Here is a 16,810-nt window from a genome sequence, read left to right on the forward strand (position 1 = left end):
CAGGCATTACCTGTTATTCCAGCTGGAGTTAGATCCATTACCGTTGAGTCAAGTTAATAATTATTCTGATCAATGCTGGGAGTAAAGAATGAAATTATTTATCAATAGTGGCACGGTGGCACAGCGGTAGAGTTGCTGCCTTACAGCACCAGAGACCCGGGTTTGATCCTGACTACGGGTGCTGTGTGTATGGAATGTGTACGTTCTCCCTGTGACGGCATGGGTTTAATTCCCAGTGCTCCGGTTTCCTCCCACACTCCAAAGACATGCTGCTTTGTAGGTTAATTGGCTTCTGTAAATTGTAAATTGTCCCTAGTGTGTAAAATAGTGCTAGTGTACGGGGTGATTACCGGTCGGCGTGGACTCGGTGGGCCAAAGGGCCTGCTTCCATGCTGTATCTCTAAAATCTAAATTCTAAATTCTAAACAACATAACTCAAAATTATTAAGATTATCTGAAAATAAATCATCTCTTCTGATGTTTCATTTCGGATGTTAAGCCCATATATGTGTCATCACATCCATGTTTATAAAGTGTCAACTTAAGTCTGTAGTTATATTTCTACTTCACAATCTGGTACAAGGTTGCTCTGAACTAGAGTGATAACATTGGGATTTGTATAATGGAAGGAGCAAGTGGAACGTGTGAACTTGGTAAAAGCCAAAATCTTTCTATCAAAATCCATGACTAGGCAGGAAATTGTAATTTCCTTTTACCATCCAGAAAATTGTTCCCAGCACCTGTTTTATAATATCTGCAAAAATGGTAGCAAGCTGTCAAAAGATGAGTTGACCAGAGATAAATCTTCAGGTCACCACAGCCTGAGTCCAAATCTCCACTCGGGGCAAGTGTGCCAATCAGGTCTCGAGGGATTTGGACTGCAGGGCACTAAAAGCAAATGTCGAGGCAGGAATAGCACGGAAATGGCCCAGATCCAACACAATCTAGCTCAGTGACTACTATGCCCCCCTTGTTCTCTCGTTTTATAATTTCCAAAAAATAAACTTTAGTCAGACCAAAAAATATATACAAAACAAGAATTGTGCAAAATCCCTTTTCTCACGTTCTCAGCAGCTAATTTTCATTGCAGAGTTGTGGATGCAGCCCAGACTATCACACAAACCAACCTCCCTTCCATTGACTCCTTAAAATAAGACTGAGTATCACTGAATCGTGAAGCACAGGTGGGAGGTGAGGGCAGTTTGGCCCCTTTTGTCTGTGCTGTAGCTACAGAAGAATTGAATGTTTCACTCCCCCATTCCAGCTTTCTCTCCATGATCCTTGCAATGGATTCATTTTCAACACATGCCCGCTGGCAGTGAGTGAAAAAATAGGTCTTACGCTGGAATTCAATTTAAATGCAAAAGGTTTTCTGCAGTTTCAATGTCTGTGCTGTAAATCAATTTCTCTTGCCATCAAAGCCCATCTTTGCTCACCAGGACCACTGAAAAAAATGAAAGATAGCTGCAAAGATAGCATTACAATAGCAACATTAGCACAGTGGAGCAACGGTAGAGTTGCTGCCTTACAGCGCCAGAGATCCAAGTTCAATCCTGACTACGGGTGCTGTCTGTACGGAATTTGTACGTTTTACCCGTGACCATGTGAGTTTCCCCGGGTACTCCCACACTCTAAAGACGTGCAGGTTTGTAGGTTAATTGGTTTCTGTAAAAATGTAAATTGTGCCCAGTGTGTAGGATAGTGCTAGTGTATGAGGGGATCACTGGTCGGCGCGGATTTGGTGGGCCAAAGGGCTTGTTTCTCGCTGTATCTCATTACTAAGCAAAGAGAAATATTCATCTCTTTTATTTTTTCTTGAGATATGATTAACATTTATACAGCAATGTTTAAATGCCTATCCCAATTCACTCCTCCCTGAACTGGCCTAGCTGGCTGTTCCATGGGAAAGTGAAGTGACACCTACGTTGCTGCACATGTGATCATATACAGGCCAGGTCAGGCAAGGATGGATGGTTGAAAACATCAAATTCCAAGGAGTCAATATCACCAACAACTTTGATTTATTCACAAAATGCTGGAGTAACTCAGCAGGTCAGGCAGCATCTCGGGAGAGAAGGAATGGGTGACGTTTCTTCTCTCCCGAGATGCTGCCTGACCTGCTGAGTTACTCCAGCATTTTGTGAATAAATCGATTTGTACCAGCATCTGCAGTTATTTTCTTATACTATTCACCAACAACATCTCCTGGACCACCCATATTGAAACAACGACCGAGAAAACACACCAACGCCTCTACTTCCTTAGAAGGCTTGGGAAGTTTGACATGTCCCCTACAACTCTTACCAACTTCTACAGATGCACCATAGAAAGTATTTTATCAGGATGCATCACAGCTTGGTTTGGGAACAAGCTCCATCCAGGACAGTAAGAAATTGCAGTGAATTGTGGATGCAATCCAGACCATCACACAAACCAATGTCCCTTTTATTGTCTATTGTCTATTTAGCGGAGTCAGGGGGTATGGGGAGAAGGCAGGAACGGGGTACTGATTGAGAATGATCAGCCATGATCACATTGAATGGCGGTGCTGGCTCGAAGGGCCGAATGGCCTCCTCCTGCACCTATTGTCTATTATCTATTGTCTATTGTCTATTGTCTATTTTCTATTGATTCCATTTATATCTCACGCAGCCTCAGCAAGGCCAGCAGCATAATCAAGGCTGAGTCGCACCCTGGCCACTCCCTCTTCTCCCCTCTCCCATGAGGCAAAAGGTATAGAAGTGTGAAAACTCACACCACCAGATTCAGGGACAGTTTCTTCCCAGCTGTTATCAGGCAACTGAATCATCTCCCAGAGAGCAGTGCTGAACTACTATCTACCTCTTTGATGACCCTAGAACTATCCTTGATCGGACTTTCCTGGCTTTACCTTGCACTAGGCATTATTCCCTTATTATGTATCTAAACATTGTAAATGGATCGATTGTAATCATATATTGTCTTTCCGCTGACTGGTTCTAACGAAACAAAAGCTTTTCACTGTACCTCGGTACACGTGACAATAAACTAAACTGAGATGAGTACTGAACTGAGATTTACTTCCATGAAGGACATCAGTGATTTTATGACAATCTTGATATTTAATGGTTGACATTACTAATTACAGCACATTATTTAACATATTTTTAATTACTTGAATTCAAGTCCCTGAGGATGCAGGGTGAGATTTGAACTTGTGTCTCCTGCTTAATGTTTCTGCTTTCTAGAATAGTAACTGACCTAATTTATCACTGCCCTTCATGATCACATCAAATGCAGTCTTTCTACTCAATTTGGTTTGCAGGGAACCTTTGGTTATCTTTCCGTGATGGCACAGTTGTTAATTAGAAATAGAAATATGTAGTAGTACAAAAGAGAAAACTCATTTTGTCGGTGTGTTGTGTAACAACTATGACATGGAAGGTCTTTGATCATTATTTGCCCACATGTTATTTCCAAGCAACAGGATATCTCTGCAGCTATGTTTCCTGCAATTATAATTTGTGTTAAGAAATGTAAGATAATTGTGCAGCTTGTTAATGCTGCTGACTCCAAATTATTATTTTCCAGGACTTTGATGATGTTGGGCAGCCAGATAAACATGGCATCAGTAGGAGATAGAGCCATTATCTGGTTGCTAACTATTGCCCTGCCCATTCCCATTCCCATACTGACCTTTCTGTCCTGGGCCTCATTTATTGCTAGAATAAGGCCACATGCAACATGCAGAAACAGCACCCCATATTCCGCTTAGATACATTATAACTGAACAGTTTGAACATTGAAGCCTCCAATCTCCCCTTCCCACCCCCTCCTTTTTTCTCTTCCTTTCTTTCCTGTGCCCCCCAACCCAGTATGCACCCATTTCTCCCACTATCCCACCCCCTACTCCCCATTCCCTTCTACCTATATACCTCCCCCTGGCTTTCCATTTCACCCCCTCCTTCCCCGCCCTGAATGCAATCAGTCTGAAGAAGGGTCCAGACCCAAGACGCGACTTATCCATGTTCTCCAGAGATATTGTCTGACCTGATAAATTACTTCAGTACTTTGTGTTCTACGCAAGATTCCAGCATCTGCAGTTCCTTGCGTCTCCATTAAAAGCATTACCATTGACTTTAGGTAATAATTATTCTGAGACGTGACAATCAATGCTGGGGTTAAAGAATGAAGTTATTTACCAATTAGGGTGGCGCAGTGGCGCAGTGATAGATCTGCAGTTTCACAGTGCCAGAGACCCAGGTTCGATCCTAACTACAGATGCTGTCTGTACGGAATTTGTACATTCTCCCTGTGACCATGTGGGTTTTCTCCAGGAGCTCCGGTTTTCTGTTAAGCCCATATATGATCACCACATCCATATTTATAAAGTGTCCATGAAAGTGTGTGGCTGTATTTCTGTATCGCAATCTGGTACAAGATTGCTCCAAACTAAAATGGTAGTATTGGGATTTGAATAATGGAAGGAGCCAGTGGTATGTGTAATTTTGGTGAAAGGCAAGAGTATTCTTTCAAAATCAAAAGTTTCCAATCAAAGTACAAACATTTATACCCAGCCAATCCACACTGGAGAGTATTCTGGTAAAAAAAATCGTGGTCAAAGTGTAAAGAAAAAGGATACAAGATGTCCTTCACAATCTCAGATCATTCTAAAGTGCTGCATAGCCCGTGAACTAATTCTAAATTTCAGCCATCCAAAAGTAAAAGACAATTTGCAAACACTAGACTATCGTGGACAATGCTGCAATGACCACATTACTTGTTTTTGCAATGCAATTTGGGGGATAGGCAAGAATACGATGGGCAAAAGATATATGCATCATCATTAGCCTTATCTGGTTGTTAACCATTGCCATGCCCATTCCCATACTGACCTTTTTGTCCTGGGCCTCATCTATTGCTAGAATAAGGCCACGTGCAACGTGCAGAAACAGCACCCCATATTCCGCTTAGATACATTATAACTGAACAATTTGAACATTGAAGCCTCCAATCTCCCCTTCCCCCCCCTCCTTTTTTCTCTTCCTTTCTTTCCTGTGCCCCCCAACCCAGTATGCATCCATTTCTCCCATTATCCCACCCCCTACTCCCCATTCCCTTCTACCTATATACCTCCCACTGGCTTTCCATTTCACACCCCCCCCCCTTCCCCGCCCCAAATGCAATCAGTGTGAAGGGTCCAGACCCAAGATGTGACTTATCCATGTTCTCCAAAGATATTGTCTGACCTGATAAATTACTTTAGTACTTTGTGTTCTACGCAAGATTCCAGCAGAACATGGGGAGATGCTAGAACAATGGAGGGTGACTGCCTTTATTTAAGAAGGGTTCTGAAGAAAAACTTGGGAACTAATGACCAGTAAGCCTAACATCTGTAGTAGGTAAGTTACAGGAGGAGATTCTGAGGGTTAAAACATGTATGCATTTGGAAAGGCAGGGCTTCATTCAGGAAAGTCAGCACAGCTTTGTGCGTGAGAGATTGTGCTTCACAAATTTGATTGAGTTTTTTGAAGCAAACCAAGAAGGTCAACGAGGACAGGTCTTTATGACTTCAGCAAATCATTTAATAAGGTTTGCATGGTGTGCTGCTCTGAAAGGTTACATCTCATAGGATCCAAGGAGAGTTAACTAATTGGATACATAATTGGATTGAAGGTAGGAAGCTAAAAGTGATGATGGAAGGTTGTTTCTCAGACGGGAACCCCATGGTGTGTCTCAGGGGCTAATGCTGGGCTCATTATTGTTTATCATTTATTTCAATGATTTGTACGAGAATGTTCTGACAGCCTGCAGATGACACTAAAACATGGTATTATGGACAGTAAAGAAGGTCATTAAGAGTTACAGTGGGATCTTAATCAGCTGGGTAAATGGGCTATGGAATGGCAAATGAAGCTTAATATAGAGATGTGTGAGGTGTGGCATTTTGGGGCACCAAACCAGGATAAGACCCTCACAGTAAAGAGTACGGCCCTGGGGAGTGTTGTAGAAGAGGGATCTAAAAGTACAAGTATGTAGTTTCCTGAAAATGGCATCACATGTCTACATGGTGAAGAAGGCTTTGGCACACTGGCTTTCTTCATTCAGGGCATTGAGTATTAAAGTTGGGATGTTATATTCCACTTGTTCAAAATGTTGGTGAGGCATACTTGGAGTAATATGTTCCCTCTGGAAGGCGACTCCGGACTGTCAAAGCAGCCACAGCCGGACATAAAAACAGCTTTTTTTCCACGAGTGACAGTTCTACTCAATAACCAAAGTCTGTAGTCCCTTTTTTGCTCTGGTTTATTTTCACTCACATGTTTAAACCGTAATGGTGTATCCTTATTGTTTTGATGTGTTTAAGCTTTATTCTTAATTGTTAACTGTATGTTTGTGTTGTCATTTGTGAGCGGAGTACCAAGGCACATTCCTTGTATATGAATACTTGGCCAATAAACTTATTAATTAATTAATTCATTCATTTATTTATTTATTTATTTATTAATTAATTCATTCATTCATTCAAGTTTGGTCACCCTCTGACCAGATGTCATTAAACTGGAAAGAGTGTGTAAAGGTTTATGGATTTTTGTTGCCAGGACTCAGCAGACTGAATTATAGAGAGAGGTTGAGTAGGCTGGGACTTTATGCCTTAAGAGTCTCAGGACTGATTTTATTGACTGAGGAAATAGAGGGCTTCTTCTTCTTGCTTTGAGGCAGCTGAAGTTATGAAGCTGCTTCTGCTTCTGCTGTCCCTGTTTGTTGTCATTCACCTGACTGAGGTCAGTTGACAGGGCTCACCACGGGGAGGTCGACACCATGAGCCCCAAATAGTGGGCTGATCTTATAGAGATGTATAAAATCATGAGGGGGATAGATAAGGTGAATGCACACAGTCTTTTTCTCAGGGTAGGGGAACCAAGAACTAAATGGCATAGGTTTAAGATGAAAGGGAAACGATTTAATAGTAAGCCGAGGGGAAATATTTTCACACCAAATGTGATATATATATATATATATAGGGAACGAGCCGCATGGCAGGAACAATAACATTTAAAATACATTGTTTGGCAGGATACGGAGGTTTAAACACAGGCAAGTGGGACTAGCTTTGGTGGGTCAGCAAGGACGAGTTGGGCTGAAGGGCCTGTTTCTATGTTGTTTGACTCTGTGACTATGTAGTGAAACATGATAATGACCATAGAAACATAGAAACATAGAAAATAGGTGCAGGAGTAGGCCATTCAGCCCTTCGAGCCAGCACCGCCATTCAATATGATCATGGCTGATCATCCTAAATCAGTACCCCGTTCCTGCTTTCTCCCCATATCCCTTGATTCAGTTAGCTCTAAGAGCTAAATCTAACTCTCTCTTGAAAAAGTCCAGTGAATTGGCCTCCACTGCCTTCTGTGGCAGAGAATTCCACAGATTCACAACTCTCTGGGTGGAAAAGTTTTTCCTCATCTCATTCCTAAATGGCCTACCCCTTATTCTTAGACAATAGACAATAGACAATAGGTGCAGTTCCACACTTTCTCTCTCCTCAAATGCTGACCCACCTATCGAGTATTTCTCTTAATCTGTTTTTAGTTAAAGCTCTTGAGCAGGACAGTGATGTATCTATGAACCATCCCTGTGCAGTATTTGTTGAGTTTTATTTTATAAATATATATCACATATTATATGTGATATATCTGTGAAACCGATGGGAATTAAAGGTAAACCCTGTCACCGACATTATTTTGATGAGACTTGAGAGGCAATGATGAGTACCCAAGAACGAGGCTTTGAAGAATGGTGAATACCACAGGTACAAAGTGGTTGAGTATCCACCTGAGATGTAGAAGTCCAGTGATTTGGAAACCCCCTTAATAAAGAGATATCTTCTCACCTCAATCCCAAATTGCTATCTCCTTCACTGATAAAGAGTGGAAACTCCTTCAGTTACCAGAATTAACCCAGGAATTACTGGGTTAATGTATGATGAGCATTAGATGGCACCGGGCCTATACTCATGGTGTTTAGAAGGATGAGGGGGGGACCTCATTGAAACTTACCGGATAGTTAAAGGACTGGATAGAGTGGATGACAATAGACAATAGACAATAGGTGCAGGAGTAGGCCATTCAGCCCTTCGAGCCAGCACCGCCATTCAATGCGATCATGGCTGATCACTCTCAATCAGTACCCCGTTCCTGCCTTCTCCCCATACCCCCTCACACCGCTATCCTTAAGAGCTCTATCCAGCTCTCTCTTGCAAGCATCCAACGAACTGGCCTCCACTGCCTTCTGAGGCAGAGAATTCCACACCTTCACCACTCTCTGACTGAAAAAGTTCTTCCTCATCTCCGTTCTAAATGGTCTACCCCTTATTCTTAAACTGTGGCCCCTTGTTCTGGACTCCCCCAACATTGGGAACATGTTTCCTGCCTCTAATGTGTCCAATCCCCTAATTATCTTATATGTTTCATGTGGGGACAATGATTCCACTCGAGGGAGAGTCTAGGACCAGAAGCAATTGCCTCAGAATTAAAGGACGTATTTTTGGAAAGGAGATGAGGGAGAATTTTGATAGCCAGAGGGTGGGGAATCTGTGGAATTCAGTGCCACAGATGACTGTAAAGGTCAAGTCATTGGATATATTTAAGGTGCACATTGACAGATTATTGATTAGAATGGGGTTGAGAGACAGATGGTTGATAAATCAGCCAGGATTGAATGGGTGAGTAGACTTGATGGGCCAAATGGCCGAATTCTGCTCCTCTGCCTTATAAAGATCCGAGTAAACCAAGGTCTTGCCAAAAGTAACAATGGCATTCTGTCACATAATGTTGCTTCTCTGGCTATGTGTGGATGAAAATTAATTTAACTTGAAAATAATTTTCACAGAGTGATATGTCTATGGACCGAGCTGTCCGGGGAGGTAGAAGTGGTTTTGATCTTCATTGCAGGTTTTTGAAGTTTGCTATTGGGAATTGGTTCGCATTTGGGAGCAGGCTTGCGAACGATTCAGCAGGGGAGGCGGTGAGTTTTGACAGAAGCGGATACCTGATCAGATATACGGGACAGACTGTACATGGAAGGTGCTGGGAATCCAGTTGTCTTCTCTCTTCCACTGTGGCTTCCTTAATGAAGCGACCAATTCTCCTGTGCGCATGCACTGCTGTTTGGATCCCTCCAGGTTTTTTTCTCTCTCCGCCAGCTGGCTGGCCTCTGGGTGTGTGTGGATGAAGGAGAGAGATCGGAGCTTGGTACCAGCGGCTTACAGCATCGTCCCCGGGTGCTTTCTGCTCAGGTAACCTGCAAGCAAGCGGCGGGGCGCCCCTCTTCAAGGGAGGGTGGGGGAGCGGAGTGGGGTGGGGAGGGGGGGTGGGGGGAGCAGAGTGGGGTGGGGAGGGGGGGTGGGGGGAGCAGAGTGGGGTGGGGGTGAGGTAGGGGGGGTGGGGAGTGGGGTGGGGGGAGTGGGGTGAGGAGGGGGTTGGGGGGAGCAGAGTGGGGTGGGAGGGGGGTGGGAAGCAGAGTGAGGTGGGGGGGGGGGGGGAGAGGAGTGGTGTGGAGGGGGGGGGGGGGGGTGCGCCAGTCTGGGTGTCACCACCGCTTGTGCGGACAGAGCCGGGCAGCAGGAGGTCTGGAGGTGCGGATGGGCTCCTCTGGCTGTGCCAGCCGCCTGTTTCTAGTGCACACTGCAACCCGAGAGGCAAGCGGCATCCCAGCCCACTGTGGCGGAGGCAGCCTCTGATGGGGCTCCCGGTCAACCGGGATTCACTCTGATCCAAAAGGGGCAAACATATATGTGACGGTGTGTGGCACTTGCCCCGTCGCTTGCTTGTTGTCTGCCATGTAATGATACTTAGTATAAGAAAATAACTGCAGATGCTGGTACAAATCGATTTATTCACAAAATGCTGGAGTATTTTGACCTGCTGAGCTGCTGAGTTACTCCAGCATTTTGTGAATGTAATGATACTTGCTGTTTTTTAATGCCATGGTTATAACTGCCTGGTCGGTCACTTTGCTTCTATCCATCGGGACGAGCTCGGCGTAAATCTGATTGGCGTGATATTGCTCTGTAACGGGGAAGGGAGGTCGGATAACTTGCATTTGGAGGTTGAGAGGGGGACTGTGCCGGGTGGGTGGGTGCAGGACCCGTGCAGGACCCGTGAGCTCTGAGCTTCACTGGTCGCGGGCGGTTGCAAAAGGCAAAGAGTGATTTTGTTTTTACATTGAGAACTGAATGAAGCCTGCTGGCGTTTCTGTTCGCGTTGACGTGTCCGCCTTCATTTGGACCACAGGAGACTCGTGTCATCGTGATGCACATTTGTAGCTGGAGAACAGAGCCTGGTTTCCATTCAAGATTCTGGGATCTTGTCGTTTATATTTAAAGGTGAGTTTTCACATATTTAAAGTCTACATTTTATATGCACGCGTGCCATTTATTTTAACGGAAAATAATTGCAGTTTTTTTTTTAACGATGGAGTAAGTGTTCTCATGAGGGACTGGGTTTTATTCTGGTATCTTTAACAATACCTGCAAACCCCTCGCCCACATAGCACCTCGGAGTTTCTAAACGATTCTCCAGAGCATACAATTAAATGTATCAACGCCGACCCACACTTGTCCATGCACGGTCGGATTAAATATACACAGTGGGTGTCTTGCAGAGGGTTCGTTAAAACTCTCTTGGTATTTTAAGCATTTTCCATCTAACGAGTTGGCACGGATGCAGGTTATTCTTTAGTATTAATAGCGCGCTGGGCATCAGACTGAGATGCTGCCGCTTCGTGGCGTGGCCGTGTTAACACAGTGTAACATCAATTATTTGTTGTTCACATGAAGGCAGTCTATCCAATGTATATCTCCGGTTTTTGTTTTCTAATGCTGGTGTCGGAAGGGACTGCAGATGCGGGTTTAAACCGAAGACAGACAACAAAAAGCTGGAGTAACTCAGCGGATCATCTCTGGAGAAAAGGAATTTAAAAAACGGAAAACGCCACCTGCTCATTTTCTCCAGAGATGATGTCTGAGCCGCGGAGTTACTCCAGCTTTGTTGTGCCCGTCTTCTTTCTAATGCTGTTATATGCGTAGCATGGGGCTAAGGCACATCGCTGTATTCAGTGTGGTCTGCATCAGAAAAAAAAGCCCTGGTCTTAAACACTCTGCATAAGTCCGGTGGTGTGGGAATGCGAAATCGTGGATGCGGGAAATCTGGGGGGGAAAGGGAAGTGAAATACTGGACACAGCAGAGGGACTCTGTAGGAGACCAGGTCCATCGACTTGTTCAGTTCTGATGAAATGTTATTGATCTGAAATATTAACCCCGCTCCTCATTCCGCAGTTGCTACACAAGGAACTGCAGATGCTGGTTTGCAAAACAATGATAAACCCGACACTATGTGTCTTTCTGTTCTGTAAAACCAGCGTCCGCTGTTTCTTGTGTCTTCATGTTGAATGGAGGTTTTTTTTTTGTGAGAACAGTTTTCAAATCGGCACCACCCCCAAAACGGTCTAACCTCAGTTCTCTCCACCCCCCCTGTGGTAAGTTTAACGTGTTGGAGAATTTGCAGCCGATTTGTTCAAAGAAAGCACACAGTGAATACATTTCATCCGAAAATGAGTTATTCGCAGGCTGTTCTCCAAGTCACTGGATCAATAATGCAGATAGACACAAAATGCTGGAGTAACTTAGCGGGACAGGCAGCATCTCTGGAGAGAAGGTATGGGCGACGTCTGGAAGTAAAGGCTAAAGCGGCCACATCAGGCTAACCAGATACTCTTCTGAAGTGACACAGATTCTGTTCGCATTCAATCGTTTCCTTGCGTGAGATGAAGGGAATTGCGATTTTTGTTGATGTGCGCTTGACAGCAATAATTTGCTTGAACGAAAATAGTACTGGAGGAACTTGGCATATGTGGAGGTAATGGACAGGTGGCGCAGCCGTAGAGTTGCTGCCTTTTTGTACAGATAGGTGGAGTAAGTGAGAAAGGTGAGAGATTAAATGGAGACCATGGGATGTTAGATAAGGCGAGGAGAAGAGGAGTGAAATGTAAAGCCAGAGGGAGGGATATGGCTGGAAGGGTATAGGGAAGACGAGAAAGAGGGATAAAGGGGAAAAGGAGGGATTTGGGGATGGGAGATGAGTGTACAACGGAGGGGTGACTGGGAGATGTTGGGAGAGAAATGAAGGGCAGTGGTTAGGAAAAAGCGGGTGGGGGTTGGTGGGGGGAGGGAGTAGGAGACAAATAAGTTGAAATTGGAGAATTCAATGTCCATACTTTTGGGCTGTAAGCTACCCAAGCAGAATATGAGGTGGTGCTCCACCAGTTTGTATGAGGCTCCACTCTTGCAATGGAGGAGTCCGAGGACAGAAAGGTTCGTCTGCGGATGGGAGGGGTAGTTAAAATGGTTAGCAACCGGGAGATCTAGCAGTCCTTGGATCACAGGGTGCGAGTGTTTGACAAAACGGTTGCCTACGCTACACTTTTAGTAATTTTCTTGAAATCATGTTTGCATCTCTTACAATTTGCATTCCATCCAATTGTGGAACCCAAATGGCAATCTATCATCCTTTATTGGTTTTAAAACATAGGCTTTTAAAAGAAAATTAATTAAATCTTAATTACTAAATCAATTTTAAAAAAACCAAGTGGATGCTTTCCAGGATTAATGTAAATTACTTTGTGAAAACCTTTTTTGAGAATATCAGGTTTTATTTTTGACATTTCCAGACAAAATAATGCTTTAAGATAAATTGGCCTGCTTGGATTTATGAGACTGAGCAGAGAAATGACATGCCAGAAACATCATTCCCTCCATAATTTTGGAAATGTTGTTAAATGCAGAAACTAAACATGTTTCCTTGTAGTACTTGCTGCAAGGCAAGACAAAGTGTCACAAATCGATAAATTCAAGTCAAATAATTGATTCCACTGCTTAAAACGAGTCTGCAAATAGCAAAGAATTTCAGCTCTTGTAGGTCTCCACAGTTGGTTTGGGAACTGCTCTTCAAATGAATACTCAAATTTCCCTAAAACGGGACATGAATCAGAATTCAGAAAATATGTCCTGACAGCTAGGGAAGTGAGGAAGAACATCTTGTTGCAGTTATATCTAAAACTCTTTCCACATGGACTGAAAGGATTTGATTTTGGTGCCAATGTCAAAGACAAGTTGTTGCTTTCCATGCGGTTGAACGTTCAGAACATTGAAGAGGGCAGTCAGATCAGGATGAAAACACAAAGCCAACTTGCACCCTCCAAAAGGCTCAGTGATATATGTTCTGCCTTCAAAAAAAAAATTTGCTCTTTGGCAATAGACCCACAAACTTTATTAAAGCTTAACATTAGCTGAACATCTTGCATGTATATGGAAAACCAAATCACTGAGTATTCATTTTATTCTAAAAGTATTTACAAGTGACAGTCATTGTGGTCATTCGATTTTTTGAAGTTGATGATGGAGTCACATGCTCAAAGCCAAGCATGCTGATGATGTACTGGAAACTGGGTAACACACTACATAATCATCCAGTTTATGCTTGAAATTTCATAAATTCTGTTATTTTCCAACTGATTTTGCAACATCATATCCAAAGGCTCAATTTTAAAATGTTTTAATAAAATAAAGTCCACACTTGTTGCTTGTTCATGAAATAATGCCAATGCCTTAGTTCTTTGTGACCCTTAGAGTCAATTATCACAAAAAATACTGTCATCTGACATGTATGTTTATCAGCCATTTAGTTTCATCACATGCCCAGTAATGTGTGTGATATTTTTGTCATATATTCGGCATTTAACACATGTTATTGAGCAATCACACTGACATTTTTCAAGTTTAAAACATTTGAAGAACATGACTTTTTGCATAGATAGAGACCAAGTGCTCGAGTAATTCAGCAGGTCAACAAGCATCTCTGGATAAGATGGATGGTGATGTTTTGGGTCAGGACCCTTCTTTAGACTGAAAGGAGTGAGGTGGGGGGGGGGGGGGGGGTGAAGAGTTGAGGGCAAGAATAGACCAGGACCAGTCAAGGCCATCCACAAATGACTTCAGGCATTGCCTGGTAGGTCCATTGTTGGCGAGGGAAGGTGTGATCTCAAGAGAAACAATGTGGAGAACTGTGGAACTGGTAAAATGACTAGGGAGGTGGAAGGGGGCAAAGAGGCAGGGTGGAAGGGAGGGGAGTATAAGATGAAGTTACTTAAAATTAAATAATTTAATGTTCATACCACTGGGTTGTAAGCTTACTGTTTTACAAATTCTCGATTGTGAACAGCTAAAATGGCTTGGGAATTATCTAGGGGTTCATGAAACTCCATGGCAATTTCAGTTTCTGCACCTTATCAAATACATTTTTTTTCAGGATGAGGAACTATTGTGTGAGACCTGAGTTTTATTTTAATTGGGCCAGTGAAATTATTGTCCTCTGTTTCTTTCGAATCTCTCCTGCAACCATGACTCCAAAATATCAGACAGCATTCATTGTAATTGTTCTTCCTACTCCCACTCTAACCCCTCTCCTTAGGCTTTATTCTATCTCAATGCAGCTCAATGTAAGTTTGAAATATAGCTCTTTCTTCAAATAGACCGATCAGACATTTAACCTAAATACAAAGTTCAAATAATGATTCCACTATTCTCACTCACACCAGTTCGACAATTTTTTTTAAACCTTTTTGTTTTCCTATTTTGCTTTGCATCATCATTCTTGTCACTTAATCTCTTCTCCCTGTCCAAATATTTACCCTCTTTCCATCCCTCAACCGTTCCTCTGCATCTTTATCACATAAGTTTTTAATTTCTGCTGAAAAGATCATTGGCCTGGAACCCAACCTTTTTCATTCCGACTGCTGAATATTGCCCATATTTTTTGCTTTTATTTCAAATTTCCAGTATCTCCAGTATTTAGGTTTTTTTTAATGAAAAGCTTTAAATAAGCATTTTGAAGCTCAGTGCGTTTTTTGAAATATTCTAAACTATCATTGATAAAGTGTGGGCTGAGTCAATTCATGGAAGGATTTCAAATTAAATAAAAGATTTTACACATAGGTTGTCGAGACTTGCAAATGCTCCATTCATACATATGTATAAACTGAAGTTACTTTTTCCATGAATGACACAAAAAGTAGTTTAACTTCTGTGAAATTTAATGCAGGGCGGACATTCTGCTGCAGGGAAAATGGCAGCTTCACCGACAAAATCAACGTGCCCCTCGAAGAAGAGGGTGAAAATCCACCCAAATACCGTGACTGTGAAATACACCGCACATTATCCACAGCCTGAGGATGAGGGCTTTGAAGAGACCTATCAAGATGCGGAAAATTACACGGAAGACAATCCCAAAAAAAGACTCCTGGGTGACACAAAAAGGCGAGGAAGATCATTCTTTGGGACAATTAATGTTCGTCAGAATTCAGCAGATGAACAGAAAGATAAAGGCACTGCACAGCCGACAGAAAATGCTGGAGAGAGTGTGGCCTCTGCACCAAGAATAACGTGGGTGGCTCTGTTTGGGGCTGCCCTGGCCCATGGTTGTGTTGCACTGATTACTAGACTTGCAGCTGATCGCAGCAAAGTGCCATCTCTTGAACTCCTGTTCATTCGTTCTGTTCTCCAAGTCTTCGCTGTCGTGGTTGTCTGTTACGGCAGTGAGCATCCTCTTGGACCCAAAGGATACAGGATGCGTCTCTTTCTTTATGGGGTGTGCAATGTCATTTCCATCACCTGTGCGTACACCTCCTTTTCAATTGTACCCCCAAGCAACGGGACCATTATGTGGCGAGCCACCACTACCGTCTTCAGTGCCATCCTAGCTTTTCTTCTGGTGGATGAACGTTTGGACTACACTGATGTTGTAACTGTGATCTGCAGTGTATTTGGGCTTTGTCTAGTCATGATCCCTAATATCGTTGATGAAGATGAGTCATTGGCGAGCAGATGGAAGGAAGCCTTTGGCTACACCATGACGGTAATGGCGGGGTTGACCACAGCTCTGGCCATGATCATTTACAGAACTATTAAGGAGAAGGTCAGTATGTGGACTGCCCTTTTCACCTTTGGATGGACGGGTACAGTGTGGGGTGTGTCCACAATGTTTATCTTGCAAGAGCCTATTATACCACTGGATGGGGAAACCTGGGGATATCTATTAGGGATCTGTATCTGTTCCACGGTGGCTTTCTTAGGTGTGTACTATGCATTGAATCGGTTCCACCCAGCATTAGTTAGTACAGTTCAACACTTAGAAATTGTAGTGGCCATGATTCTCCAGTTACTGGTCCTCCATATGTTTCCAACTGTATATGATCTTATAGGTGGATCAATAATCATCTTCAGTGTCTTTGCATTTACTGGTTACAAGCTTTATTGGATTAATTGGAATAAGAGGCAGGATTACTTGGAGATAATAAATTCCCCCATCAAATGAATTGTTGCTAATCTTGTGAATAATTGGGGAATTAAATGGAATCAAGCTGCTTTATGAGTGTCAAACGTGCAATGTTCTTTGGTATTGTGTTGTCAGAAGATGGTGTACTGCTGTTATGTTCTCAACGTTGTATGGAATTAAATGTGCAGCAGATTATACCAAGTGTTTGTATTTATTAATGATAAATAATTCACTGAGAGTATTTATTTCATTAATTGTCTTCGAACAGCAACCAAATTGCATATATATTTCATAATCAAATGATATCAGATTAATCATAATGTGAAATCATTACATTTATTTTAACTTAGAAGTGCCATAGGCACGACAAGTGCTTAGTTTATGAGTTTGCTTAATGTTACAATTCTATTTTTTTAATGTATGCAATAGGTGCAAAGAA

General features: G+C 42.8%; 1 protein-coding gene across 3 annotated transcripts; it reads left to right on the top strand.

Moving 5' to 3' along the window:
• Window positions 1-9,028: 9,028 nt before the first annotated feature.
• LOC144599236 (solute carrier family 35 member G2-like) lies at window positions 9,029-16,541 on the top strand. Of its 3 annotated transcripts, none has more exons than XM_078409992.1 (3): window positions 9,029-9,277; window positions 10,275-10,366; window positions 15,139-16,541. In XM_078409992.1, the coding sequence occupies exon 3, from the start codon at window positions 15,163-15,165 to the stop codon at window positions 16,408-16,410; it is 1,248 nt and encodes a 415-aa protein (XP_078266118.1). In that variant the 5' UTR covers window positions 9,029-9,277; window positions 10,275-10,366; window positions 15,139-15,162; the 3' UTR covers window positions 16,411-16,541. The 3 variants fall into 3 exon arrangements, with proteins under 3 accessions (XP_078266118.1, XP_078266120.1, XP_078266119.1); XM_078409994.1 differs by lacking the exon at window positions 9,029-9,277 and adding an exon at window positions 9,598-9,616; XM_078409993.1 differs by lacking the exon at window positions 9,029-9,277 and adding an exon at window positions 9,636-9,781.
• Window positions 16,542-16,810: the final 269 nt, after the last annotated feature.

This window comes from Rhinoraja longicauda, chromosome 13, assembly GCF_053455715.1.
Source record: "Rhinoraja longicauda isolate Sanriku21f chromosome 13, sRhiLon1.1, whole genome shotgun sequence".
Lineage (NCBI taxonomy): Eukaryota > Metazoa > Chordata > Chondrichthyes > Rajiformes > Arhynchobatidae > Rhinoraja > Rhinoraja longicauda.

Bases quoted from the DNA above. Each gene is read 5' to 3' on its own strand.
- LOC144599236 (XM_078409992.1), top strand. From the start codon at position 15,163: ATGGCAGCTTCACCGACAAAATCAACGTGCCCCTCGAAGAAGAGGGTG.